General features: G+C 39.3%; 1 protein-coding gene across 3 annotated transcripts in view; it reads right to left on the reverse strand.

Moving 5' to 3' along the window:
* CDH8 (cadherin 8) overlaps positions 1-26938 on the reverse strand; it is a 151788-nt gene that overhangs the window by 56313 nt on the left and 68537 nt on the right. For all 3 annotated transcript variants that reach the window (XR_004418989.2, XM_033069377.2, XM_033069378.2), the window contains exons 4-7: positions 21418-21537; positions 8889-9056; positions 4871-5058; positions 1935-2188 (exon numbers count right to left, since the gene is read on the reverse strand). Coding sequence is in view for 2 of the 3 variants with exons in the window: in XM_033069377.2 (XP_032925268.1) it covers positions 1935-2188; positions 4871-5058; positions 8889-9056; positions 21418-21537 (730 nt within the window). In the remaining variant the exon portion in view is untranslated. The remainder of the gene's footprint in view (positions 1-1934; positions 2189-4870; positions 5059-8888; positions 9057-21417; positions 21538-26938) is intronic.

A 26938-nucleotide genomic window follows, 5' to 3' on the forward strand; every position in this document is an offset into this window, starting at 1 on the left:
ACAGAATATATTTCTGTTAGAACCTGTCAGGTTCCTATTTTTTTCCAAACTAGAAAGAAAGGAATTGTATTTCCACTCCCTACTTGTTTCCAACTGGAATTTTTCCTCTTTTAGTAGTAGAATTACTAACTTGTATTTTTTTTCTGTCCTTAAAATATTTTCATTGAAAAAAAGAAAAATAAATAAATTTGAGCTTTCTAGAGTTCTCCTGGATAAATACAAATTATTCAGGTAAGTAAACAGGAGCAAAAACGATGCACAGAAAATTGAGCTGTGTATATCTTTAAATATAATGAATTTTGAACAGTTCTGTTTCATGTATGCTAAGTGGTTTTATATGACCTGATGAGCAATAACATTCTAATTCAGTTTACAAACACAAAGTATTTTTGTTTTCAAAAGTTTGAAGGTCTCTTGATTTACAAAAAGGTGGGAAAAAGTGAGAATTAGGTAAATCTTTTACTTTTTTTAATGCATCATGTAGGGCCTCTACATAAAGGTTTAAAGTCCAGCTCTGCAACAAACCTGCTGGAAGTGACAATGATTAGAAAATGATAGTGATAGGAAATGATGGATTATAAGAGCTAACATCATCCTCCTGGTGCTGCAGACTACTTGCCTGGCTTAAATTCCCTGAGGCAGCAATGCACAGCGATGATTGCTATTAAATAGACTCTCTCCATATATACTTTTGCTATGAATTTCACATTTTGGTGTTGGCTTTCCTAATGCTTTTAGCAGGCAGTACTACACAAAGCAGAATGTACTTTGAAACACCCACCACACTGAGGGGGAGGGGAACATGTGTGCTCATCAAATGAGATAAAATCTGATCTGATCAAACTGGAGTAAAAGATTTTGTTCACATTAGATCTAAAAGGGAAAATATTATAAACTGAAGATGCAAAAGTCATATGGGCATAATCATTTCTGATTTTGCATCTTTAAACCAGGAATGGGTCTAGACAAAGGAATGCAAAATATATTTTGACAATCTTACAACCGCATGGCACAAATTCAGTATTGTTCGTGCACACTCTACTGGATTATTTAAATTCATTGCAGAGATACACTCTGATGATTCAACCCCATCCAACCTCAATTCTCACAAGAGCCACTCACATTTCTTATTTCCATTGCATTCCTCTGTTTCATAAGAGTACTCCTATGGCAGAGAGAGTTTTGGGGACTTTGAAAATTTTCTGAACTTGAAACACTAATATTAAAGAAATAATGATTTTAGTTAAAATTTAGAAAAAACTGGGCTTGAGATAGTTACCTGAAACTTAAATAATAATTGCCTGTCAATTTATGTTTGTTCAGCTGTGCTTGAAATGGGAAGGATGAAACTGGTAGTTAGGTCCAAAGAACATAAACAATTGCCACCAGAAACTCATTCTTTGTAAAACTGGAGTTGCCCCAAAAGCCATTTGTATTGTCATTAATAGAAAAGGTCAGGGCGAGGAAGACTCGCCTTACTTCCTCCTTTTAAGACCCCTCCTTACAAAAAAGACCCCAGACTTAATTCAAGAAGCCAACTGCGCATGCTTAATAGTTATTCAAGCTAATTACCATAGGACGCAGGAGATGGGAAGGGCTGGTATTACGAATATGTATTTGTTTAAACCTTTTGTCAATAAATAGACTCTGTGACCACCTGTAATTTTGCAGTGTGTATTAGGGGGCTACCCCACGCTGCTGCCCAGCACTGAATAAACATACCCTTTCTAACTTTAAATTATTAGAGAGTTTTTGTCCGTCACAGTTGAGTACCAGTATTAGACCAATACTCATATTTCAGTAAATCAAACTGATAAACCTAACATCATTAGCCAAATCCAGGAGTTTTCACAGAAGCAGAGCAGCATGAAAATAAGCAAATACCTTGGGATCTGCCAGCAGTATTCCCAAAGAACCCTTCCAGGCAGCCCTACCTTATAGGACTGGCCGAGATGTCGGGGTCATGGGCTGTCACCTGGCCCAGCACAGAGTTGAGGGCAGCATTTTCATGCACTTCCAGCAGGTAGGTGGGTGAGGAGAAGACTGGGGGCTCATCAGCATCCTCCACCACAATCTTCACAGTGGCCGTGTCCTTGAAGGGGCCCCCGCTGAGGAAGCGAGGGTCGATGTGGATGTTGGCTGCCTCCACCTTCAGGGTGTAGGACTTCTTGGTCTCAAAGTCCAGTGGCTGTTGGGAAGGACAAAGATGGATGTCTTTTGCTAGTGGCCACAGAGAACAAGTGATGGTAATGCTGATGGATGGGAGTTATGTGTGTTTTTAAAGCACACGGAATGAGTTTTAATGCAGTCACTTCCCTCTCCCAGAAACCCAACCTTCAGATTTTCTAGTCACATACTGGTATCTATTCACCAGTCTCAGAGAAGGCAGCACTGTTTCCTTGTTTTTCACAAGAAATTTACTGAAATATTCTCTCTCATGTATTATACCATTACAATTACATATCAGACAAATATTGCAAATTTGTTGGGGATGATATGAGTTGCATGCCAATAATGCACCTCATCAGTGCTTTACTGGCAGGAGATAAGGAAAAAAATTAAACTGGCTCCACAAAGAATAAATATTTTATTACTTTCTGAACAATGTGAGAAATACAAGGAACTAGGAATTATTATTTGTCGGACAGAAGAGGCAAAATGTAGAGCTAATAATATAAGAAAGTACTTCAATATTCTTGCACTACCAGTAGCTCTGTACTTCAGTTTATAGGAGTAAATTAGGTAGGCATCTCTCAGGAATTTCTTAAAACTGTAGCAATTTCTACTTCTGTATCTTTTCTCCTTTTATTTTTTTTTTCCCACGGACAGAATCACAAAACAAATTACTTTATTCTATCTATACCTGCCATGTCACCACTGTTTTTACTGTTTTACAGTCCCATATTAACTCATAAAAGAGGAAAACTCAGCGGATTTAAGGGACTGAAATACCAAACAAACCCCAAATCTGTGACACTTTTGAGTGTTAGACTTTTTCATTATGGAAGATTCAAGTTTGTGTCTTGAAGCACATCAGTGTATTCACTATATAATTCTCTTGTGTCTCACAACGATTCAAATTTCAAAGATGCAAAATTGCCAAGCATTGGAAAGATATTAAGATTTGCATTATAATGTCTCAGGGATAAAAAGAAGAGGACATAGACACTATGGATCTGCAATGCAAATACCAGCAAGAGCACAAACAGGAATCTTCAGGAAGTCTGTCAAAGCCTTCAATATGTATATTTTCAAATTCTGTTGATTTTTTTTTTCAGGTATGAATCAAGCTCTAATGGGATTTGCTCTTTGCCACAAATTCTAGTAAACACAAGAAAATCTTTCTTCTTTTGCAGCTCATGAATTAGTAAGCTTTAGAAATTATGAATGGGGATTTATAAATCAGCACATTCACAATTTGCCAATCATGGCTCCTGTAGCACTTTTTCAATTGCTTTTCATATGCTTTACAGAAATGACAGCACCCCAATACACTTAGTCATGCCTAATCAGAATATCATATTGAAAATTTACTCAGCATTGTCTAAAGCCCATGATTTTATGCTGAAGAAAATCTGTTGGTGAGCAGTACCCTCCATACATCATCTAGTGGAGTAGAACCAAAATTATTATCGCTGTCAAAATGAAAATATGAAACAACATTATGGTTGAGATTCAGTTATGAAATAAAGCCAAGGGATCTGGGGCAAAAGGCTAATTGCCTCAGCTTACAGAAGAGGCCACAGCACACAATAAATAACAGCAAGGGAGAGCTGGGATGTATATCATCATTTTCTCTTTAGAAAGACAAATGTAAATTTAGATAAATATACATCAGTTTATTACAAAGCTACAGTGCTGACCTACTCACTGAGAAAGAGAAAATACAAAGTTTTGACAGGAAATCTGCCTGACCTCTCTAATGACAGGTACAAGTGGAATATTAATTACCTGTGCTCATTGTATTCACCTTTTCTCACTGGAATATCATGATTTGAGTTTTGTTTACTTTTGTTTTCTATAAACAAAGATTCATTTAGGGTGATTTGTGCCAAGCAGTTAAAACCCTCTGCCACTGCTATAAATTATATTCATATCCTTTTTCAGAATACAGCATGAGGAACAGCTTTTTCTCCTTCCCTGGAAAATGATGACAACTAAATCTGCAATTAATGTTTCCCTGGTTCTGCTAGAGGAGTTTTGTTCTGTGCTACCTCTCCCCGTATTTCTCTACATAACTGGGTGGTGCTTTTGCTGTGTGCATGAAAATACCTCATCTGGCACACATCAAGACTGTACAAGCATTGAAAAGGTAACACAGTTTTCTTTAGGGCCCAAACGTGGCACTTCTCACATGAAACTACCAATCTCCTTAATAAAATTAATTAATAAAAAAATCCTTGTTCATTGAGTGAAGACAGTTCAACAGAAAAGGTAGAAGACTAAGTTCTCACCTATCAGGTAATTTAATTAATGTACTGTGATTTATTTTTCTCTGAACAGCTACACAGGAAATCAAATAATTGAGAGAAGTTATTTGATGACTACTTAGCCAAGATTTTACAGAAGTTTAAACCGCCACCAAAGTGGAATCTAATCTGTTCTTCTCCTTTGGAACCAAGGAAACAAAACCTGCATGATGTGACCATGTGTGATCCTGGATAAGATTTCCAGCACCCATGGATGTCTCCCCAGCTGTCACCTCCATGAAAATTCAGAGGAACATGGCCAATATACCCCTTTTCATCACCCCAGGGGCTTGGCACCTCATCCACAGGTGAAAGAATCCCTGGAAAGCCAGCATCTTCTCACAAAGTCTGGCTGGGTATGCACAATAAACATTTATGGTTTTAACAGAGATATGATTTACCTTTCTCACTCTAATAATGCCGTCCTGAGTTTGGGCATCTGTGGTAATCTCAAATATATCCATTCCATCTCCTTCAATAATATCATAGGATGATTTGGCATTTTCTCCAATATCCAGGTCATTTGCTTTTACCCTTCCTATTGGTTCACCAAGAGCAACATCTTCCATTACTGAGAAGTGATACAGACCTTCCAAATAAGAGGAAAAGACTAAACATTACAGCTGGTCCCAATGTCCCCCGTGTGCTCTTCAATGTCCCCAACACCAGCTCTTGAGATGTGCACTGATTCCACCCCTATTTACACAAGTTAGTGACTCAAGCAGCAGAGCAGGGTCCTACACAAGAATATTCACTTTACTGTAGGTGAGTGTCCTTTCCATTCCAGCAGTCTCCTGCTTCTTCCTCTCAGGGATATTTTGTGCTGGCAAACACAAACATTGAGTTCCTTTCAACACTGCAGAACTTACCTGTTTATACAGATGTTTTATTGACAAGGAGTTACAGTTCAACCAAGAAATTTCGGCTTTTACTCCACAAAAAATTGGTCTAATACTTAAAAAACCCATTGTGTAAGCATTTACATAACTTCAAATATTTACTACATAACTTCAAATATTTATTACTTTTTAAAACATAATGTGATTTTTCTTTGTTTAAACCCTTCCACCTCTCTTTTGTGGTAAGAAACTAATCAGGATAATCAGGAAATATTCAAGGAAACTCCCAAGGTTTTTTTTTGTTTGTTTGTGGGGTTTTTTTGGGTTTTTTGGGGGGGTTTTTTTGGGGTTTTTTTGGGGGTTTTTTTGTTGTTTTTTTTACTGGAAACAATACTTTTCATAGCAATCATTACTGTGTTTACTATTTGTTGTAGAGTTAGACTGAAATCCATTAGAAATTGCTATTCAAATTGTCAGCATTTTTTGTTATACCTGCTTCAAATCTTTTAAGCTACAAAGCATCAAAAATCTATATAGACATATTATTTCAGGTAGAAATTTTATCAAGGCAAAACTCAAAATATCCATTTCCTTTTGTATCTCTCTGTTCCTAACAGTACTCTAAAAACCAGAAGACACAAATTTTATACCCAAAATGCTTTCTAAAGTCCCTATATTTCTACCTCTTTATAATTGACACTCATTGAAGTTAAGGTTAATACATGATCTAATCAAATGAAATGCTGCTCAGGAGTTAAAATAGGCAAAAAGAATTCAAGGATAATGGAAAAGCCCATTAAAACTGCCTTAGAACAGCAGGGAGGACAGAGAACAAGGCCAGAAGCTGGTGTTAAAAACTACCTGCTAAGTGCAGGTAATAGTTTTTCAAAAACAATGTTCAGAGTTGTTGCTGATTGCAGTAGCAACAGCTGAAAATAGGAAGGAAACTGTGAGGACTTCACCAATACACGTTAGCTACACAAAGAAGTCCCAAATTGACTTGTTTTTGATGTTCCTAGGCTAAATTATTAGAGATAATTTGGAGATCATCAAGATTCCTCAGAATATCCATAATGGCTCAAAAACAATGAGCAGCCAAAGCAATGAAGTGCCTAGGGAGGCTAAATTATGCCTTCATCATTTACACTGCTGTCCACACTTTGTGGTTTGAATCTCCAGGCACAGCTGATTGCATTGTTAAGTCGGAATTTTGCTCTCAGATTTATTAAGATAGTTTACAAAACATTAAGAAAAAATTAAAAATTATGATGCACACACATTCCTCTCCAGAATTATGAATTGTATCCTAGTGCTGGGCTGACCAAAATACCCACACTGGGCATCTTTGAAAGCCTTGGGTTTCCACAGCAGAGCACAGCTCTTCTCATTACAATTCTGTGGTAAACTGCCGGGTTAAAAACTTTGGTGACTTATAAAACGTCTCTAAAATTATTTCAGAGAGATCACACAAGTAGTGAAAGTTCATCTTTTTCATTTCTAAAACCCAGGAGGCTAACACTCTGAAATCAAACCATAAATATACATTTCTGTCCTGCCTGGAAACAATAACCCGATAAAACACCCTGTTTCCTGAGCTCATTACCATTTATTGTGCAAGCAGCATGTATTACATCTTATGAATTTCGATTTCATTCTGGCTAGGCTTATTGCAAGTTTGATCCCTTCTTATTTTCCTTTCCAGGCAAATGCAAACTGTGCTTCAACAGTGTAAAAAAAAAAAAAAGAAAAAAAAAATTATAAAAAAAGAGAGAAAGAAACAGACTGGCTCAGTTCTTGTCCAAGGGCAGAGTCATGGCTAATCTGTGGTGCGCTCATCATTAAAGCAATAAATACATAATACGCAGCTAGGCTACATGCACCAGTGCTTTTCCTAAAGAATTCCCATCATGGTCAGTGGTTATTCCTAGAGGGAAGCTTGAATCCTGCAGGGGCTGTAACAGCTTCAGAGGAATCACCTTCCTCCTTGCTGCAGGAAAACTCATCCAGGAGCAAATGAAATCCAGGGACAATGATGCAGTCCTGCTGATGCCCAGTTTAGACTAGTTGTGCTGCTGATTTTTGGGTCAGATTTTTTGCCATATTGGCAACCAAAGGCTTTCTGAGGCAGCGCTGGTACAAGGAATGCCAGGTAAGTGCAATAAATGCCAGGTAAGTACAATAACTGCCAGTGTTGCACAGGAATGCCAGATAAGTGCAATAAATGCCAGGTAAGTACAATAAATGCCAGTGTGGCACAGGAATGCCAGGTTAGTGCAATAAATGCCAGGTAAGTACAATAAATGTCAGGCAAGCTGGCAAAGGTAGCTCTGTGCTCCCTGAGCTGGAGCCACAGGACCCTGCAAGTATAAAAGAGACATCCCTGTGCATGCTGGTGATAGAGCTCATCTGCAGGCATTGCATTGTTACGGAAATTGCTGGAAAACACTAACACAGAGGGAAAGGCAATGCAAGGGACACAAAGTAAAAAATTCATGCATTTCCTGCTTTATGAGAGAAAACCTTTTATTGAGGAGAGAGAGCTTATCTGTTAAAAACCACTGAGATGAGGTAATAAAATATATATTTTGAAAATCAGCTTTGCCTCTGCTTATTTAGATTAGATTTCTCTCTCTAAGTATATTTTCTACAGGCTACAGAAGCATATTTTTTTTTTATCATATGCTGAGCACTAGGACAAACCCATTTTACTCTGTGTCCTCAGAAGTGGGCAAAAGTGGAGTTCAAGTCATCCATACATGGAAAAAAATTAACTTCACGCTGGGTCCTTGAGCATCTTGTCAGAAAAACATACTTCTAAGAAAAAAAAAATTATGCAAAGTCCAGATGCAGGCTCAAAAAAACTTTTAATTTTCCAGAACAAGCAGGATAAAATGCAAAGTTTCTAATAGTGTATTGGGTTGCACCTGCTCCAAATAAAATCAATTCAGCCATTATGCTCTTCTTCCTCTTTTTTTCTTTTTGTCTTCATCTTGGAAATAGACTACAAAGCTTGCAGAGAATCTCAGCAGGATGCCAAATCATTTTAACCTAACTCAGCAAGATACCCATTGGATCCATAGTAGAAAATACGGATTTTGAATTAAAGATCAACAATAATCTAGATTCAGACTTATCTTCTTTGTTTTGTTCAGTATTGCCTAATTAGTCAAGGCTTCATTCCTTTTATCTGTTTATATGTGTCTTTTACTGGTGGTGTCACTTGTCTGCATCAGATGGAAGCAACAAAGCACACAGAAGCAACTGCACTGGGAAGAAATAAATCTGTTTTCAGAAGTCTCCAGGCCCTTTTGGGTGAATGCAATAGGGGTAACAAGGAAGGCAGAAATCTGCATCCACTGTTGTGGCCATAATTCCCTCTTTCCTAAGCTCTTCATCATGCAGAGTTGCTTTCTCTAGTAACAACTACATGTTTTAAATTACATTAAAAACCCAGGCAATATAAAGATTAAAAGAAAAAAAAAACCAAAACAACAAAATCCAAGCTTGATTTAAAACCGAAAAGCAACAATACAACAATAGCTTCTTATAAAGGAGCATACACACATATAATGGCACTTACTCTGTGCAAACTTAGGAGGATTGTCATTCACATCACTGAGTGTAATTGTCACTGTTGTAGTTCCAGAGAGTCCACCCATATGTCCTCCCATGTCCTTTGCTTGGATGACCACAAAATATTCTTCTTTGGCTTCTCTGTCCATGTTGGGAAGAGCTGTTTTAATTATAGCTACAATAATGGGGGGTGGGGGGGAAAAAGTCAGGTACAGACACAAATTTAATTTGCAGCTGTTTTTATGGATATATGCAAATATTGGTATACAAAAAATGTCAAAGGTCCAGTTAGGTTGCCTCTTAATACAAAGGATGAAGAAAAATTTGAGATTTTGAAAAAAATTATATTAGAGGTCACCTACCTTGATTTAATTAGAAGTGCACTGAAAATGTGGTTCAAAACCCAAGAATTAATCATAGCTGTGATACATATTTTACATTTTATTCCTGACAAACCTCATGGCTTCTGCCCCACCTCCCACAGAAATCCATCTTCTCCCCACAGAATTCCCAAAGAGAAGACAACCACATAGAAAGCTGACTCTGTGAGCACTGTTAACCACATCTGTTCAGATTGTTTAAAATAATTTCAACCCATCATCTGCTCTATTTTTGATCTATTCTTGGGTATATTGCAGGCTGCGGTTGCTGTCTTAAGTCTTAAACTGAGTGCCTAAACTTGAACAGGAGAAAGACAGACTCCATCCACTGCTCAAGGAGGGTCACCTGCAGCAAAATGACCTCAGGAAGCTGCCATCACCGGCTTCATCAGCTTAGAAGATTTAAAACTTTTAAAGTTCAATGATCTGCTGTATACCAAAATACAAATGTCAGTGGGCTGAAGGAAATATCAACCATGGACAGTTCAGTTAATTCTGGGGCCAGATCTACTGTAAAGTCCTATAGATTTCATGCACATGTGGTAGAAGAAATAATCAAATCATTTTGTCTTTCCAAAATTTTTCCGCCTGTAATGTGCTATTATATTCACAATATGTGTTGGAAGTGTAATACTAAATTTCAATAGTGTTCATTGCAGTTCAGTAAAGTCCACCATAAGGGACTAAAGAAGCCCCACTAAATCCAGGGAAAACAAACCAAAATGTTCAATTGAAATATGGCTTTTTGTTGTTACTGTTATCCTTTTTTTATTTTTAATTCCATTAAAAATGCTATAATGTTTCCTTGCAGACATTGACAGTAACTCAATGAATCTTTGTTTTAGTTTTGCTCGCTTTGTTGGGTTTAGAATAGCTGTGGATATTCCATCTAATCTATCTCTTACTCTTTTGTCTGGCACAGGTTCTACTAACCAAGCTTTTCAAAAATGACACTCTGAGATTACCTATTCATGTAGAATGAATAAATAAATATTCTTTTTGCATTAATAGCGATGCCTTTTGGGAAATTCTAAAATTTACAAATTATGAAGAAAATGCTAATATTTATTAAATACCCATTGATATTTAACAATACAATACCAAGAACCTGATCAGACCTTTCCATGGCTGAGGACCACTCAAAGGGCAAGGGGGTGTAAAGTATTTATAATAAAGCAATACACTTCCTCCATAAACCACCAAATATAACATGAGAGCAAGTTTGTAACCCACACTCTTCTAATATTATTCCATAAAATATTTTTGGTTGTGGCCTCACATATTAAATAATTCTGCAGGAGAATGAAACCTCTTCTTTATGTCTGCAGCAGCCAAGGCAGAGAATTTTCTTGTTCCCCAGGAGCTCAGAGCCACAGAAGGGCTGGGGGTGGACAGGACCTCTGGTGACACAGGAACATGTCCAGAGGGACAGGGAGACTCTCAATTAGTGAGTTTTTATTCCAGCACAGGGAATAAAAAGCCCAAGGTAAGTGGGGTTTGGAGCCTCAGAGCACAGCAGGTGAAAGTGCCTCAGGAGGGAGCCCACATTATTCTGCCACACACCACAGAAAATGCTTGTGTTAGGTTTTTCTGAGTGAAAGCAGGGGAACAATAAACCCCATTTATCAGATTTGATAGGTGCAAAATACAGTCAGTGAAAGAGTAGGGTCATTTCCATCATGGCACCCTGGGTAAGGAAAGTAAATGGTGCTTAATTCTGAAAGCATCTGAGAGTTGTGTCTGGTTTGGACTGACTGGCTTACTATTGATGAATAATAATGATGTATTCTGCAAATAAGTCTTTTGTTGTAAGTGAAATGACTCATAAAGAGCAGTCTAATGCAAACCTAGGCTGTCAGAGTTTGGTCCACATTCTTTTTTTTCACTAATATAGCAGATCAATGAACCCTTATTTCAATAGAGCTTGTATCAAGCATGCTATACTTTATCTCCATTAATTTTTTAGGCACAGTTTCTATGTTTGTTTGGGTTTTTTAACCTAATTTACATTGTTAACTCTAGCCTACAGATGAGTTGTATGAGGTGCCATATTTTGTATTCTGCAGTTTCCACTGAGAAAAGTAAATTATTTCACCAAATTGATGGCTTTCCCAGGTATTTTAATTTGTCTCTTGATGTATTGAACAGTTTAGCCCTTGCCTATGGTTTGAAATACATCAGGCAGATTAAATACCTTTAGAAGAGCCAAAATAAAAATTAAAATTTTGGCTTTTAAGACATAAAGATTTTGGGGTTCGTTTTTCTGTGTAAAGGTACACGAGCATTTGTTTCAGTAGTTTTATACACAACCACTGTCACAGACTATAAACCACTTGCCAGCAGCTGAGTCAAACTCTTCAAGTTTCAATTTCAAACACAATAAAAGGCTAAAAAGCAGTCTACTGTTTAAATTACTAGAAAAGGAGCTGAAGGTTTTTGAGAACCAAAACTATCCAAATTGCAGACTGATTGTCACCACTACATTCAGAATCCACAGAATGGAGGTCAGCAACAGAGAAGTGTTGATATCTCCTAGGAGGCAAATTTGTGAACACCAAAAAGCTCCATCCTCATCTATCATGATCAAGACAGGCTAAGAGAGTTCTGCACAGAGAATCTCAAGGATATTTACTTTTCTTTTGCTTTATTCACCTGTCCTCAGGCTGGATTTGCAGGAGGTACTGAAACCATCTGTTTATTTTTAGAACACAACCCAGGCTCACCAAATACCAACACACACCCAGCACACAGAACATCAACTCACTGGGCATTCAACCTGCTCTGCTTCAATTCAACCCAGAAACAAATGGAGAATAAAATCATAATCACTTTCAGCATGCAGTGATGGATGAGGAGGAGATGTGCCAAGCAGGAGCAGTTCAAAAGCGAGGGAATTACCATAAACTAATGTAAGGCAGGTAGATGCTTGTTGGAAGATTGTATTCAGAACAGTTATCAATGGCTGACTGTCAAATGGAGAGATGGATGACGTGGTTCATGGAGATTGTTGTGCTTCTAGAATCACTCAATATTTCCTGAAAGCCACAGGGCAGGGAGAACTTATCAAGCCTTTCAGATGACATAAAGCTGAGAGCCATTGCAAATACAGGAAGAACAGGATTAGAGTTCAAAACAATTTTCACAATTTGGGGAGTCTAAAATAGCAGGATGCAACTCAATTTGGCAAGTAAAAAGCATTTTGTGTGAGGGAAACAATTAACTTCCCAATTACAATAGAGCAGATGACTCACAAGACAGAAGAGAACGTGGAGTCAAAATGAGCTCAATGTGAGACAACAGCAACTTGCTGATAAAAGTGCTCAAGCATTTCCTGCTATATTAGTGTGTTATGTGGAAGAACTTTGGAATAATCTTCCCAGTGCACTCACACAAGTAAGGCTGTGGCTGGAACAGTGTGTCCAGTTTTGAAAAATACCGATTTATTTGGTTCAGGAAGTACAAGGAAAGCCTTGACAGGCAAATATGTAAAAATTACCTGGAAGTGCTCTCCTTTTCCACTGGGGATAAGAGAAGAAATAATGGGCCTAAAATATAGCCCCAAAATGGGTTTCAGCTGCACCAAGAGAGATTCCAGTCCAACATTAGGGGAGCACTGACAAAAGGCTGTCTGTAGGATGAGCAGTGCTCCAATCCTGCAAGTTTTAAAGAATTTATCAGTCAACCATCTGCCAAGAATGGCAAGGGAAAATCTGATCCTTTTTGGGGCCAATGGCCCTCACTACATTCTCACTCAAGGCTCCTTCCCTCCATAGTGTCTAAGTCAAGGCTTTGTCTCCCTGTAGCCTGAAATAATTCCCAAAGCTCAATGCTATGAAATGTGGTGAAATCACTGAATGTGCATCCCCCAGAACTTCACTAAGATCCTCTCCCTCAAGCTGGAAAGATCAGGAAACATCTTGGAAGGTACAGAAGTCAAGAAGCAAACTACTCTCTCCAATGATGACACCTCCAAATATTGGAGTACCTATATTTTTCTTTTATTTTTTTGGCTGATTTGCTTTTCCTGAGCAGCCATCAGTGTCCCACTGCTCAAAAGCAAATAGAGCAGCTGCAGAAGGGGATTTACTTTTGCAGTGGTCCTGACTGCACACCCTGAGCAATTTGCACAATCTGCCTCACAACCAGAATCAGTTAAAGTGCACCCCTGGGGACTACATTCAAAAACCTATTGGGAAGAATATTCACTGTCTCACTCTGAAAAAGTCCAGGGGAAAGGAAGCAAAGTGGCAGAGGCTGCAGCTCATGAAAAGAAAGAAGCAAAAAAAAAAAAAGCAACAGAAATAAGGACCTGGCTTTCACTTTCATCTCCATTTTTTCAAGGAACTCTTTATGACAATGTCATAAAACTATACATAATAATAATTGAGCACATGGAACAAAACCAAGCAGTGCTATGCAAAATTGGAGCCTGGCCCTGAGAAGCCTTTCTCGAGCAACCCATTCATCTCTCACCCTTTATTGAAGACTTCCTGCTATTTCAGCTTGCAGACTTTGATACTTCGGACTTTCCCTACTTCATTTTGCAAGAGCTAAATAATTGCTTTGATCTTTCTTCCGAGCTAGAGTCTTGGTGGAGATTATTATTAAACATAACAGTCATTTAGGACCCAAACCCCTGAAAATCAATTTCTTCAGAGCTGTGAGTGGCATTGTTTGTATTCCTGTAAAGCACAGGAACCTCAGTGATGTTTCAGCAGTCCATAAAAAAGGTTTGCTTGGAGATCTGTGGAAAACATGTGCCTTAATTCTTAAAACATGAGTAGATCACAACTATGTTTACTCAAAGTTTTAAAAAATGCACTGCTTTGCTGATGTGATACAGGAATATTGATCCAGTATTTTTAATTTTATTTACCTTTATCATAATCTCTTTAATAAGAATTATCATCAAATATTCTGATTTCTGGTTTAGTTTCTATCAAGACAGGAAACATACCTGCAATCTCTCGCAAGGCTGCCCAACTTTCTATAAAAGTTATTAATTACAGGAGCTGTATGAACTACATTCAGATCTAGATACATTTCAAATCAAAGACATTAAACAGTAAAAATAATGAGTAGCTGAAGAATCAAATGCTATATTACATTTTATATTTCTGCGCCATTTTTGTGTTTTTAATAGAGAATCTACTAGTGAACGTATTTTACTCTAATGGTTATTTTTAGAAAGTGTATAGGCAAGATGGCACATATTTTGTTAAAAAGAGAGCTCAAGATTGAACATGGTTTTATTAATTTGGGCTTTTTGACCTAGGATTTATTGTATTTTCTCTTCCAGCCCACATTACTATAATTTTTGCAGTTTCTGCTCCAGTTTTCATCCTGAAATCGAGCCTGCAAGTTTCTTACTGCACATGAAGTGACCCATCTTTCTCTATGTGCATTCTGCTAGAACTATGTCCTGTAGGACATGACTGGACAACAGCTATTATAACATTGCCTTTTTAATCCAGGTGAGCTTGTCTCAGGGTTTTAGAGAATGGGTCCAAAGCTTTAAGCTCTACTTTCTAGCCATTCCCTTTTCCCTGGGACCCTCTCATTGGCACGGTGAAAGGATCACTCTCTCACCAGCTGAGAACAAACTCAGTAAATAAACATTTGGCACCGCATTTATGACTTCGTTTCCTTAGGATTTTATTTGTAGCAATCTAATAGCTGTGATTACACCAGACACTTTACAGAAAGTAGCCTTAGATTCTTTTTCAGGTGCTTTCCAGCTCCAGCTGTGTAGTTCAAATTCCTCTCTCTAATTCAAGCCCTTAAAGCACATTATTTAGATATGTTGCCCGTTTTCCTACTCAGCATGAGGAACAGTCAAGTTCAAACTACCTCACAAGCTTTCTAAAATGATAGAGCTATTGCTCTGAAATGCAAGAAATATGTGTGGTATCAGCTTTTTTTTGTCACTGCTATTATTTGATAAACTCAAGAAGCAGAAATCGCTTCTTTCCAAATGCCAATCTGCCTTGATCTTCAGCCACTCATCTTTACCAGCTGCAGACCAGCAGAACTGTTTTCAAACATCTCTGCAATGATTTTTTACTTATTTTATTAATGAGCAAGGACAGTTCCTGGTGCTACTGAAGGGCCCAATCCTAAATTCCTGATCCTTAACAGCTGCACTCCATCCTTGTGGCTAATGAGAGCTGCGGGACTGACTCAGCCCTGCTCTGGCTCTGTGTCAGCCCAGCCCTCTCCTAATGGGCTGTCACCAAGACAACTCTCAGGGCCATCAAACACCTCAGCACAAACACCTTGACACATCTCCTCGGGTTGCACACACTGTTTAGTATACAAAGACATGAAAAGACTCCCAGCAGTGGGAGAGCAGACTGCTTCCAGCACTGCACTATAACAGCTGCGAGCAGTGATGCTCTCCAGGAGCCCTTGGGTGTGCTGGGGCCATAGTGCTGCCCTGGGAATGTGCAGTGCTGTCCTGGGAACGGCACAGTGCTGGGAATGGCACAGTGCAGTCCTTGGAATGTCACAGTGCTGCCCTGGGAATGTGCAGTGCTGTCCTGGGAATGGCACAGTGATGGGAATGGCACAGTGCAGTCCTTGGAATGTCACAGTGCTGTCCTGGGAATGTGCAATGCTGTCCTGGGAATGGCACAGTGCTGGGAATGGCACAGTGCTGCCCTGGGAATGGCACAGGGCTGGGAATACTGCTGGAGTCACAGTGCTGCCCTGGGAATGCTGCCCTGGGAATGGCACAGTGCTGTCCTGGAATGCTGCTCTCTGCTCCATGGACCTGGATGCTGCTGCACAGACCTGCCGTCTCCTAGGGAAGGTGTCCCTGCCACGGCAGGGGTGGAATGTCATGAGCTTTAAGGTTCCTCCCAACCCAAACCACCCTGATTCTGTGATATTGCAATTCTGTGAAAAGGAGTTACACCCCTCTTGCTAAAGCAGAACAATGCCCACCCATCCCAGTTCATGCCTCCTTTTATTATTCCAGTTAGGAGTTTACTTAACTTTAAATTTGCAGTAACTGGCACAGCCATGGCAGCAGCAGCAGTCAATAAAGTGAAAGCAGCAGCTCAATCCACGCTCTGACTCATGTTGAACAAGTACTTTCTCTACACTAATCCCATGAGGGTTTGGATCTAAAGTATTTAGGAGCTGAACTATTTAGGAAGGCTCTGTTGAACACGAGTGAGTTCTGTTCCTAGCAGCTCATTACTTTCCCCTTGCAGTAGTAGATTCCTTCCTGCGCCAAAACTGTTTCCTCATTTCTCTCCAGCTTGAAGTGCTTCTTTGTCGTTGTATCACGAGTAATTACAAAAACAGTCCCCATATCTCTCTTTTATTAACACCTCTCAAATATCTGTGCAGTGATTTCATATCCTCCTTTAATCACCTCTGATCCAGTTTATACAAATTTAGTTCAATCAATCTTTCATTATAAGTAATATTCTCCTGACCTTAGCTACCCTGCTTTGAACTTTCTCACTATCTCAGCAGTGGTTTTTTTATAATGATGGCTCTTATTAGCCCCACACACAATATTCTGAGGGCACCTTGTACCATTGGGAATGAACTGGGCATTAACAACCACACAGAAAAAACAGTCTGAGCACCACAAACATATCTGTGACTGAAAAGGTGCTGGTTTATACCTTCTTGCTCCCTTGTTTTCATTCTGCTGGACTCTGTTAAAAGGTCTACATGGAGGCAAGGCTGCAAATTAAAATAAAATATTCTAACCTGGCTTCTGTTGAGTGAAGCTTTTATTTCTCCTAGGCCTATTCATTTATGTTCTGATTTCAGGACCACAGGGCCACACACTAAGTTAAAAACTCTGCTGGTTTAAAGCATGTGTTCTTCCAACTGAAAGAACTGAAAGTGAAAGCAGGCATAGGGAAACACAACACACATCACACACCCCCCCCCGCCCCTTATTTCCTCTCCAGATAAATATCCACATTCTATTAAGAGTCTTCATCTTTCTGGTCTGCTGGCTTTTCCATCCATCCCAGCGGTGCCTCCTTGAGCCTTGGCTTTGTACCAAATGCCATATCCAAGACAGCAGTGTTTAAAAGCTGTTCTTTCTCAACCAGACTAAGGGCCTATGCTCCACTAATCCCTTGTGTCTTCCAGTGCAGCAGGGCTTGGCTGTAATTTGCCTTGTTCACGTAGCTATATTTCAGGTATGTGTAGGAGTGACATTATTTAAGTTCATGTGAAATGTAAATAAGCCAGATACAGCTGAAAATGTATTTCCTCTGCCATCCCTATATTGTAGAACAGAGTGTCACTTCATATTACTTTTCATTATGATAATCTTATTTTAAAACTGACAGTCATGATTTAATATCCTTGTAAAAGCTTAAAAGTGAGAAGTGTACTCCAGCTACTTTTAGCATTCTTAAGGAGCCCCCTTTCCCAGCACTTGGATTGTCATCATTCGGATTATGAGAGAATCCATACAACCCATGTACCTCTATAAATAAAACACACTAGGCAGGGAGCCTGGTATCAGTTACTGAGATGGAACCATAATGATATAAGGAATATATTTCAGCCCACATGAGTTTTGTTACTAATCTGATGCCATCACATTCTAAGTTTTGTCTCTCACAGAAAAAAAAATCTAAAACTGTATCTTTGTCATGTATTAATTATATCCACCCTCTATCCAACAAACCAGTGGTCATAATAAAATTCACCTACAAAAAGTGAAAAATATTCAGAACATATGATCAAAACAGCATTTGCCTTCAGCCACATTCAGACCACTGAGTGTAAAATAACTTCAGAATTACCTCCTTTCATGTGTCTATAACGCTTACAGAAGAACTTGCAAATGAGAACTGCAGCAATAGATTCATTTTCCATCTCAGGTAATGGGAAATTATTGTTTTATATTTATATTATTGTTTATACTGCTGTTTTACCAGAACTTGTTTCTTTGTGCCCAGCATAAGAGAAGTGTTTCAGTGAGGAGGTTTACTAATGTGAGTTCCAGCTGAGAGGGATTCAGGTAAGGATCACATCCAGCTCCTGCCAAGCCAGGAGGAGCCAAAATGCAGGAGAGAGAGCAACTGCTTCCCACACCCTGAGGTGTGACAGCCCTTCCTCAGCACAAAGCCACATCCTCCTCCTCTACTCTCTCTTTTTGTTCTGAGGATTACAGACACAGAGCAATCAGGAGAATTCCTCATGATTCACTCTCCACATGCCACTAAGATCAAGCTGGAAGGTCAGACAGTCCTTACTCTGAGCCAGGAAATTAAAAATTTACACACAGGACTGTCCTGGTATAGGCAGCTGCACAGATCTACATTTACTCTTGGTTTCTATGAAAGATAATAAAAGTCATCTAGAAAAACTAGTTCTCAATAGCTATACTTTGGATAACACCTGATACACTCCTGTGAATGGCAGAAAATATTTACATTCTGAAGTGGATCACACAGCCCTTTTCTTAAAATGCTGATTCCGTTTAGGGGGAGACACAATATCTGTGTTCAGAAACAATTCTGTTCCAAATTAATTGAAAAGGCTTTCAACTTCCCAGGGCACTAATGAAGTGTAATCACAGAGAAAATGCAGCTTTACATACATCCACATTCCCTCTCACACCTCCAAAAATCCCCAACAACCCTCAAACCCTAAAACATCTGCCATGCTTGGAGGATCACCCTCAGGTTTGATTTGTTTGGGGTGGGACACTAATCCTAACCCTGCTCTGCTTTAATCTGGACACCTTCACACCAGTATCCAAACACCTTCCCATGTGAAAACTCCCCTGAGGACCACAGGATGATGTGTTTTCCTGGCTCAGTTACTGACAGCTGTGGTGGCTCACATTGCAAAGATTGCACAAATACAAAAAACAAACATCTGCACAATTCATCTTTGGACATTTTGGCTTAGAACAATCTTTTTCACCCAGTCTATGTAGCTGCAGTTTCTACATAACTACTGGCATCTGGATTGATTAATGGTTGAACATTGATGTCTATTTATATTTTATATACCCTAAACAAACCAATGTGTCCTGTTTGGGGAGAGCAGGATGGTGATTCCACTACAGACATGGCAAAGAAACAGGAACAGCCTCAGTACAGAAACTCAGCCAGTTGCAGTGAGTTAAAGAACATCATTGATGTCCTCTACAGATCTTTTAAAAAAAGGGGGATCTGAAACCATTTATTTGCTCAGAAGCATCTCCATAAGATGAAGCCACTTAGGGCCACAGTTGGATTCTTTGTTAATAAATTCCCTTTTCAGACATTAACATGTCATTTTTTATGGTAACTGAACTGCTCTGCAAAGGAATGTTTGCAGGTGGAAATGAAGGGAAGAAAGGGGAATGAATGCCAGTGGAACAAGAGAAGAACCTTGATTTTCAGGTTCACCAAGAAGCTTTGGAGCTCTCTGGCTTTCATAACAGCAATCACTTTCCTAGATGAGGAACAGTTATTTCTTTGGATTGAGCATTAGGCTTTAATGCGACACTAACAAGAAAATTAAGTGAAATTAAGCATTTTTAAACATTTGGAATATTTCTTTCAGGCCGTTTTTCTGTGAAAGAAAATCTGTGCAGGTGGAGAATGCATTTCTCAGCTCCTCTAGGATAGCTGATGTGTTCCCATTCTAAGCCACTAACTTTCCCTAACAGAAACTGAGGAAACCCCTACAGCCATTCCCCTCTCTAATTAAGCCAGCTCATACAAATCATTCCTGCATGCAATAATTTGTAATATTAAAGAAATCAAACAGTGTGTTTAGATATTTGATGGTCAGAGGTCTGTTCAGAGTTTTATTTCCACTTGATTGTGACAAAGGAGCCTCAAGGCTTTCACTAATAAACACTCTCCTAACACACTTATTTTTGGAACAAGCTGCTCTTTTCCCATTGTACTGTGCTAAAATTTTTCTCTGTATAACTCTATTTTACATGCAGTGTCAAAATAAAGGCTGGATCACATTCCAGAGATCCTTTTTCACATTTAGGATAGCTGTCCTTCAACCAGAAACCCCCACTTTGGACTAATCCATTAATATTTATTGATGCATGCTATTTACATAAAGTACCTTAAAGCTAGGGCATTTCTAGGAATGGGGAATAATTTTTCCAAGCAATTTAATCAGAAAGATTTCAAGAAATTCCAGCTTTTAAAGATTACAGGAGTAGAGTGTTTTATGTTGGTGAGAAAACCTAGTTCACTTAATCTATCAAAATCATCCTTTAAAAATTTCTCTGAGCATTTATTTTACAGTTTTGTTACTCTGCATAAGGACAAGAATTTTTAATCTTATTTTTCTGCTTTATAGCTGTATAAATTCAGGTGGGTATTTGTATGTTTTTAAAAGAGTTTTAGTTTTCTTCTCCTTAGGAGATCACAGCTGCTTCACTCACAGTGATTAAAAAGGATTTCTAGTAACAGGTGACAGAATATTAGAAATGTTATCAAATCATTGTTACCACCTTAAAACTTGCTTTTTAGACATAACTAAATGAGAAATAAAGAGAAATAAAAGAGAAAAAAGTCACCCTAATGCATGCTAATCAAACCTCACACCAACACTCACAATTGATGCTCTTCCTCTCCCAAAATTGATCCAACCAACCGAGAAAGAAAAAGAATTTTCAATGAAAACACAACAATATATTCTCTGAAATTCCCAAGCTAAGCTGTATTTTAGGTGGGAATGCTGCAGACTCATATTGAACATTACATTTTGCTCATCAGACCCCTCACTCAGGCCAAGCCCTGCACTCCCTGAGCAGTTTTGTCTCACAGCTCTGCCTCCAGCTGCTCCAGGAACTGCTGTGCCTTTGCCACCACCATCACCCCCATTACCATTAATCCCTGTTTTTCCTGTGGTTTTCCCCAGGATCAGACTCTGAGGAGCACAAGTGATGAGAGGCAGGGGATGGCCACCTCTGCAAACACAACCAGAATTTCCAGGCTGGAAAAAGCCTCTAAGACACGGAGCCCAAGCATTGCCCACCCTGCCCATGGCCCCAAGTGCCAAATCCACGCAGTTTAAATTAAATCCCTCCAGGGCTGGGGACTCCCCACCCTTTCCATGAAGAAATTTGTCCCAATCCCTAATCCCAGCCTCCCTGGAGCAAGCTGAGGTGATTTCCCAAGGCAGGGGCTGCTGCTTAGGGTCACCTACCTGTGTGGGGCTCAATAGAAAAGTAAGGCTGTCCTTCCAGGATGCTGTAAACCAGCTTGGCACTGTTTCCATACACTGGATCATCTGCATCTGTGGCTGTCACTTTAGTAACAAAGGTGCCTAAAGAGAAAGAATACACACAATTAATGTTTACATTTGCATATCTTATTCAAAAACTCATTTGAAACAAAAATTCATTTCCTTGTGGGCTGTATAACAATAATAAAAGAAGGAAAAATATCACTAAGAAGTTAAAATATTACTCGTGGAAGAGAAACAAAACATTTTCCTTCAAGCTGATAAGTGCCAGCAGCCTGAATTTCTGGGTAAAAGAAAGGCCTTTTCAGCATCTGTATTATTTAAAGTTTCTTTGTAGAATGCATTTAAAGCTACTCAATAGACCTGTGTAGACTTCAAGCATTTGCAAAGGAATCATATCAAAGGGATACAAAACACAAGGTTAATAATACAGCATAATACATTGAATTTAAGACTCAAAAATTCACATTTGAAAGAACTTTGCCAAGTTACAGAGACCAGACAGAAAAAAGCAATAATAAAAAGGGTTCTTTTCTTTCCCCCTGCCCCCTTGGCTTGCAACCATGACAATGATCTGATGTGGCCACAGTGACAGAGTTGGGACAACAGTTGTCTCTGAAATGAGTCTCTGCCACTCAGGGGGGCATTGTTCAGCCAGAGTTATAAATTCCATACTCTGTGAAAAAAATAGAAAAAAAAATAAGGAAATTACCCTTTTTATTTCTTAGACAACATAGCACTTGCCATTTCTGTAAGAAGCAAAATGGAATGAAATACAGTGGGCTGCATTAAGATTGCTGCAGACAGGTTTTTTTGGCTGACATAAAAGTATGATGGCATTAATTAGGTTGACAATAAAGACAATATCTACAGAGGGAGAGAAACCAAGAGAAGCAGAAAGGTTAAGGGCTGAATTATGTTCAGAAGGGAAAATAATTACAGCACCCACCAAAAATCCCTCTTCCTGGATACGGCAATAAAAATATCCTGCTGCTCCTCCTGAGCCTGGTCTTCTGTGAATCCTGATCCCATCTTCAGGACAGGAGAGCAAAGGGAAGGAGATCCCTTTGGCACAGCCCTGGGCTTCCTCTGCCTCTCTCCCTGCATGGCAGTTTTGTAGGTTACAGCACATTTAAATTTAAATTATTCACACAAATGTTTGCCTATCTAGATATAATTTGCATATCACCCAATAGCTGCCATTTCTCTCTATCCCACCTGGTCACTTCAAACACTAGGGTAAGCTGTGGGGCTGGGGTTTGGGAGGGCAGGATTTGGGAGGATGGAGAACACCTCTCTCAGGGAGCACAAGCTCTGCAGGGACTCGAGCTGAGGCAGGCTTGGGATAATTCCCAGTGAAGGGAATGTGGGTTACAGAAATACATCCCACTAGAGAAAAAAATGGCTTTGGCCAGGATTGGTCATTTATTTTTTGTGTCAATTTACCTATTCTTACAGGGGAGAATGTCAGCAAGGGGAAGTAGAGGATAAGTGTCCTCCAGCATCTCTGCTGGGCTCAGCGGGGCCAGAGGAGTCCTGCAGCTGGGGCACATCCCATGCAAAAGGAACATTATGTCACTCCTCTCTTTGGCTTGCTGAATCTGGTTTATAAACATGCACACTGCTCATATTTTGAAGATTTGATGCTGAAAGGTGATCTTATACCCAACCTTTAACAGAATAGTCTGTGACCTGTCACAGGCCTGAGAAATGGAGTTTATCCTCAACTTGGTGGTTAGTTTGTAAGGATTTAACATCAGAAATGTATTGTGACCACAAGCAGACAGTGATAGACAGCTCCTGGCAGCTCTGAGTGGGAGTGAAGCAGGGGACAGGTGATACCTGTGGTGCCCAGCCCTGTGGCAAGCTCAGCAGCCTCAGCCTTCAGGGGATGTCCCCAGTGCCCTCCTTCAGTGTAAAGAGGGATTGAGAAGCAGCCCTGGGACACTCAGAGGCCGTGGCATAGCTGCAGAACACAGGGAACAACAAGCAGGGAGTTTTCAGGAAGCCTGAGTGTGGATTTTGGGAAGAGAGGAACAAAAGGCCCCTTGTGCCTGGCAACAGGAGTCCAGGGCTTGAGGAGCTGGAGCTGACAGCATTGTCTCACATGTTGAAGTTCTGCTCAGCTTTTGTGCTCACACCCATTACCAGGGCTCTGTTCTGCTGTTCCCACTGAAAATCATCCCTCAGCTGAGCTGTACCTCCCCTCTCTGGAGCTAAACCCACCATCCCAGCACATCCCAGTGCATCCCAGCACATCCCAGTGCATCCCAGCACATCCCAGCCCATTCCAGTACACCCCAGCATACCCCAGTTGCTGGCCCAGGGTGGCCCCAGCCATGAGTGCAGGCTCAGAGCTCCCTTTATCTGCTTTCAGGCTGCCCTAGCAGCTGATGTGCTCCTTTCTGTTGCTGGTATCATAAAACTTGTGATTTTTAATCTCCTAAAGCAGAGGAATTTTATGCAGGATATCACACAATGGGGCAGGGCTGGAAGAAGATAAGGCTCATCACAAAGTGAAAGTTTTAGTTAGAGTATTTTATCGAGACTCATTTTGCTTCCATTATATACTTTATATACAAAGGAAAACAAAGAAATAAAACTGTTGACTGCTTGGAGATTGTGTCTGATTTTCCAAGCTGACTCTCATTTCATAGGCCTTCAGAAATAATTACACTGCTTGTTTAGAAAGATTTGATATATAATTTCTATTCTTATCTTACTTCACTTGAGAATTCCTGAATACTTTATATTTATTTCAAGATTCCCAGGTTTGAATGGACATGCTCAATCTTTGATAAGCACATTCTTTATCCTAAGTGTTCATTAGACACTAAAGCTGAACACACCCTAATTAAAAAAGTTAATCAGTGTCTAACATTACTTCCAATCCTGATGCTCAGCCACCAAGTTTTGTTTCTTGTGATATAAAATAATTCAATCACTTACTGAAACCCCACATTCAACTGAAGTTTAAAAATGTATTAAAAATACATGGGTGCTATGTGTGTCAGAATTTCCAGTTAAAGCACACACGAGGCAGGAGGAAAGGCACAATCTTCTTTTTCGTTGCCTTACAGGTCACCTGAAGTGTGATTACAATCTCACCTAATAAAATCAATGAAGGGAATGGACAACTGAGATGGTCTCCTCTCTGCTAGAAATCAGTTTCTGCCAGCACTTCATTTCCGACTACCACACACTCTTCTGTCAAATCCACTAATTTGATCCCAACAATCTCACTGATGAAAATTGTTTAGGGAAGATGTGAGTGATCATGAAACAGAAATTAAAGAAATTGCTTCCACTACTGAAATTAGTTAAGCTTTGGCATAGTTTAAATTTTATCACCTTTAATTTGATTTTTTTTTTTTAATGCCTTGAGTAAAATTTTGTGCAGGTGTGAAACATGCCACATGATGTTGCTCACACTGACAATAATCAGTATATTTAGGAGCAAACCCTGTCCCCTCTGCAACTGCAGGTGATGTTGGTCAGTCAGGGCTGCTCTGACTGCCCTGCAATGTGCTGAGAGTTCTCATGGAGCAACCAGGTGATGGAACCTGGGCACCAAAAGGTTTGAAGAACTGGGAGATTCCTGATGGTGAAAAACAATGCAGAAAAAAAGGAACTCACAGTCTCCATGGCTGTTTTAAGCCAATCTCCACACCAGAAACCTCCAAGCTTTGGATTGTCAATATTTAAAGGGAATTTTACTCCATTACTGACACTGCAGTTATAAACTACATGTACACAACATTTTTCCAACCATAATGTGCTTGAAGTTTTAAAAATAAAAATTTTGCATTGCAAAAGCTGTAAGAATGCAGGGAAGGACATCTATTAAGTAAATGCTATTGGAAAAGCAGCATTCTGGGTTCTGCTCAGCAAATAAACTGCTAAGGTTTCTGTTTGTGCTTAATTTTGACTGCATTTGGCTTGTGTTTGTTTCTTTGTCAATGCTACAACAAACTCATTTAGCCAGAGACTATGAATTTGAAATTGTGCCATTTTTATAAGAAAGCCACTATTGTAGTCCAAGTCACTGTTGTCCTAAATTACAATAATATTGCCATTATATGTAATCTGGCCCAACAAAATAATCACTGTTTCTTTTTTCTTTATGTACCTAAAGTTGCCTTATGCAAACCAAACCAATTTTTATCTTAGAGATAAGGCAAATTTTAAGATGTTCTGTTAAAAAAATCTTGGTGTGTTTTTTCCTCAGGTACACTTTTGCAATGCTAATGACCCTCAAACATGGATTTAACCACTATAAATATAGTCTGCAAGGAGATTCAACAGATTTTAATTAATGAACACTTCTCCTGTGCTTTAACCATTAGCCATTGCTGATTGTTTTACTCTGTCAGTGTCAGATTGTTTTACTCTGTCTTTACAACAGGCCAGCAATCAGCCACACAATTAACAACAGGGCTATTTTTATACGGCTAGGTGAGAAAGCCTGTGTTTGCTGGCAAACTAAGATTAAAAACCACCCATAAAAAATAAGATGTGTGTGCTCAGCTAGTGCTTTTCTGTTGTTTTGGCTGTGTTTTTATGTGCAAGTCAGGGTACAGATTCTGCACATTAGTCAGGAAGAAAAATGCATATGCTGCCACAGGGAGTAGGAAAGCAAATTCTTCTGGTGTGGCAGTGAAACGTGCATACTGGGGGAAAAAAATTCCAAAAGATCGAATTTGAATGTTCTAGACGAGGTAATACATAGCTGGTGCCAAGAATTTACATGAATCCATATTCAGTGAAGAACCATTTTGTTGAAAGATTGTAATGGCTGGTAAAAATAAATAACGTGACCATAATGATGATGAAACCTGGTGGGACCAGGTTTTGTCATCTTCCCAGGGACTTCTGGGGATTTTAAAAATTTTATTTATTTATTTATTTTCCGGGGCCCTCTTTGGTCTCACTCACTCTTTTCTCTCCTAATCTTCCCAAATCTTGCCAGGCTGAAATCTCCATTTCATTCTGGAGATATCATGACCGACCTGATGGGGCATGAGGAGGGTATTTGCATGACAAAGCCTCACCATCATTTACCAATTTCTTTGTTTTCCTAAGAGGATCCTGTGCTTCAAAACCTTCAGCTGGCTTTGGAGTTGGGCTGATGGAAGCCCTGCAGCCAGGGATAGTCACACCAAGCATAGTTTGTGCCCAGCAGGTCAGATAAGCATCCTTTCCAAAATGAAGCTTTTTCTTCACTGTCCTTCTTTGCTATAATCTCACAGGTAGCATGACAGTTGTTGTCATGGAAACAATTTTTTATTGAATAAAACTGCAATAATCTCATAAAAACCTGCATAACTTCTTGACATGTAAATTATTACTGCCTCAAAGTGATGGAACTTATTTGTTTTTCATTGTTGCTTGTTTTTTTAAATGCAAAACCATAGTTTTAAGCCTTATCGTCCTGCATTATTGCATGAGACAATTTCTAGACACAAAATCTATGAATTAGAGG

Source organism: Catharus ustulatus, chromosome 11 (genome assembly GCF_009819885.2).
Source record: "Catharus ustulatus isolate bCatUst1 chromosome 11, bCatUst1.pri.v2, whole genome shotgun sequence".
In the NCBI taxonomy this organism is placed as follows: Eukaryota; Metazoa; Chordata; class Aves; order Passeriformes; family Turdidae; genus Catharus; species Catharus ustulatus.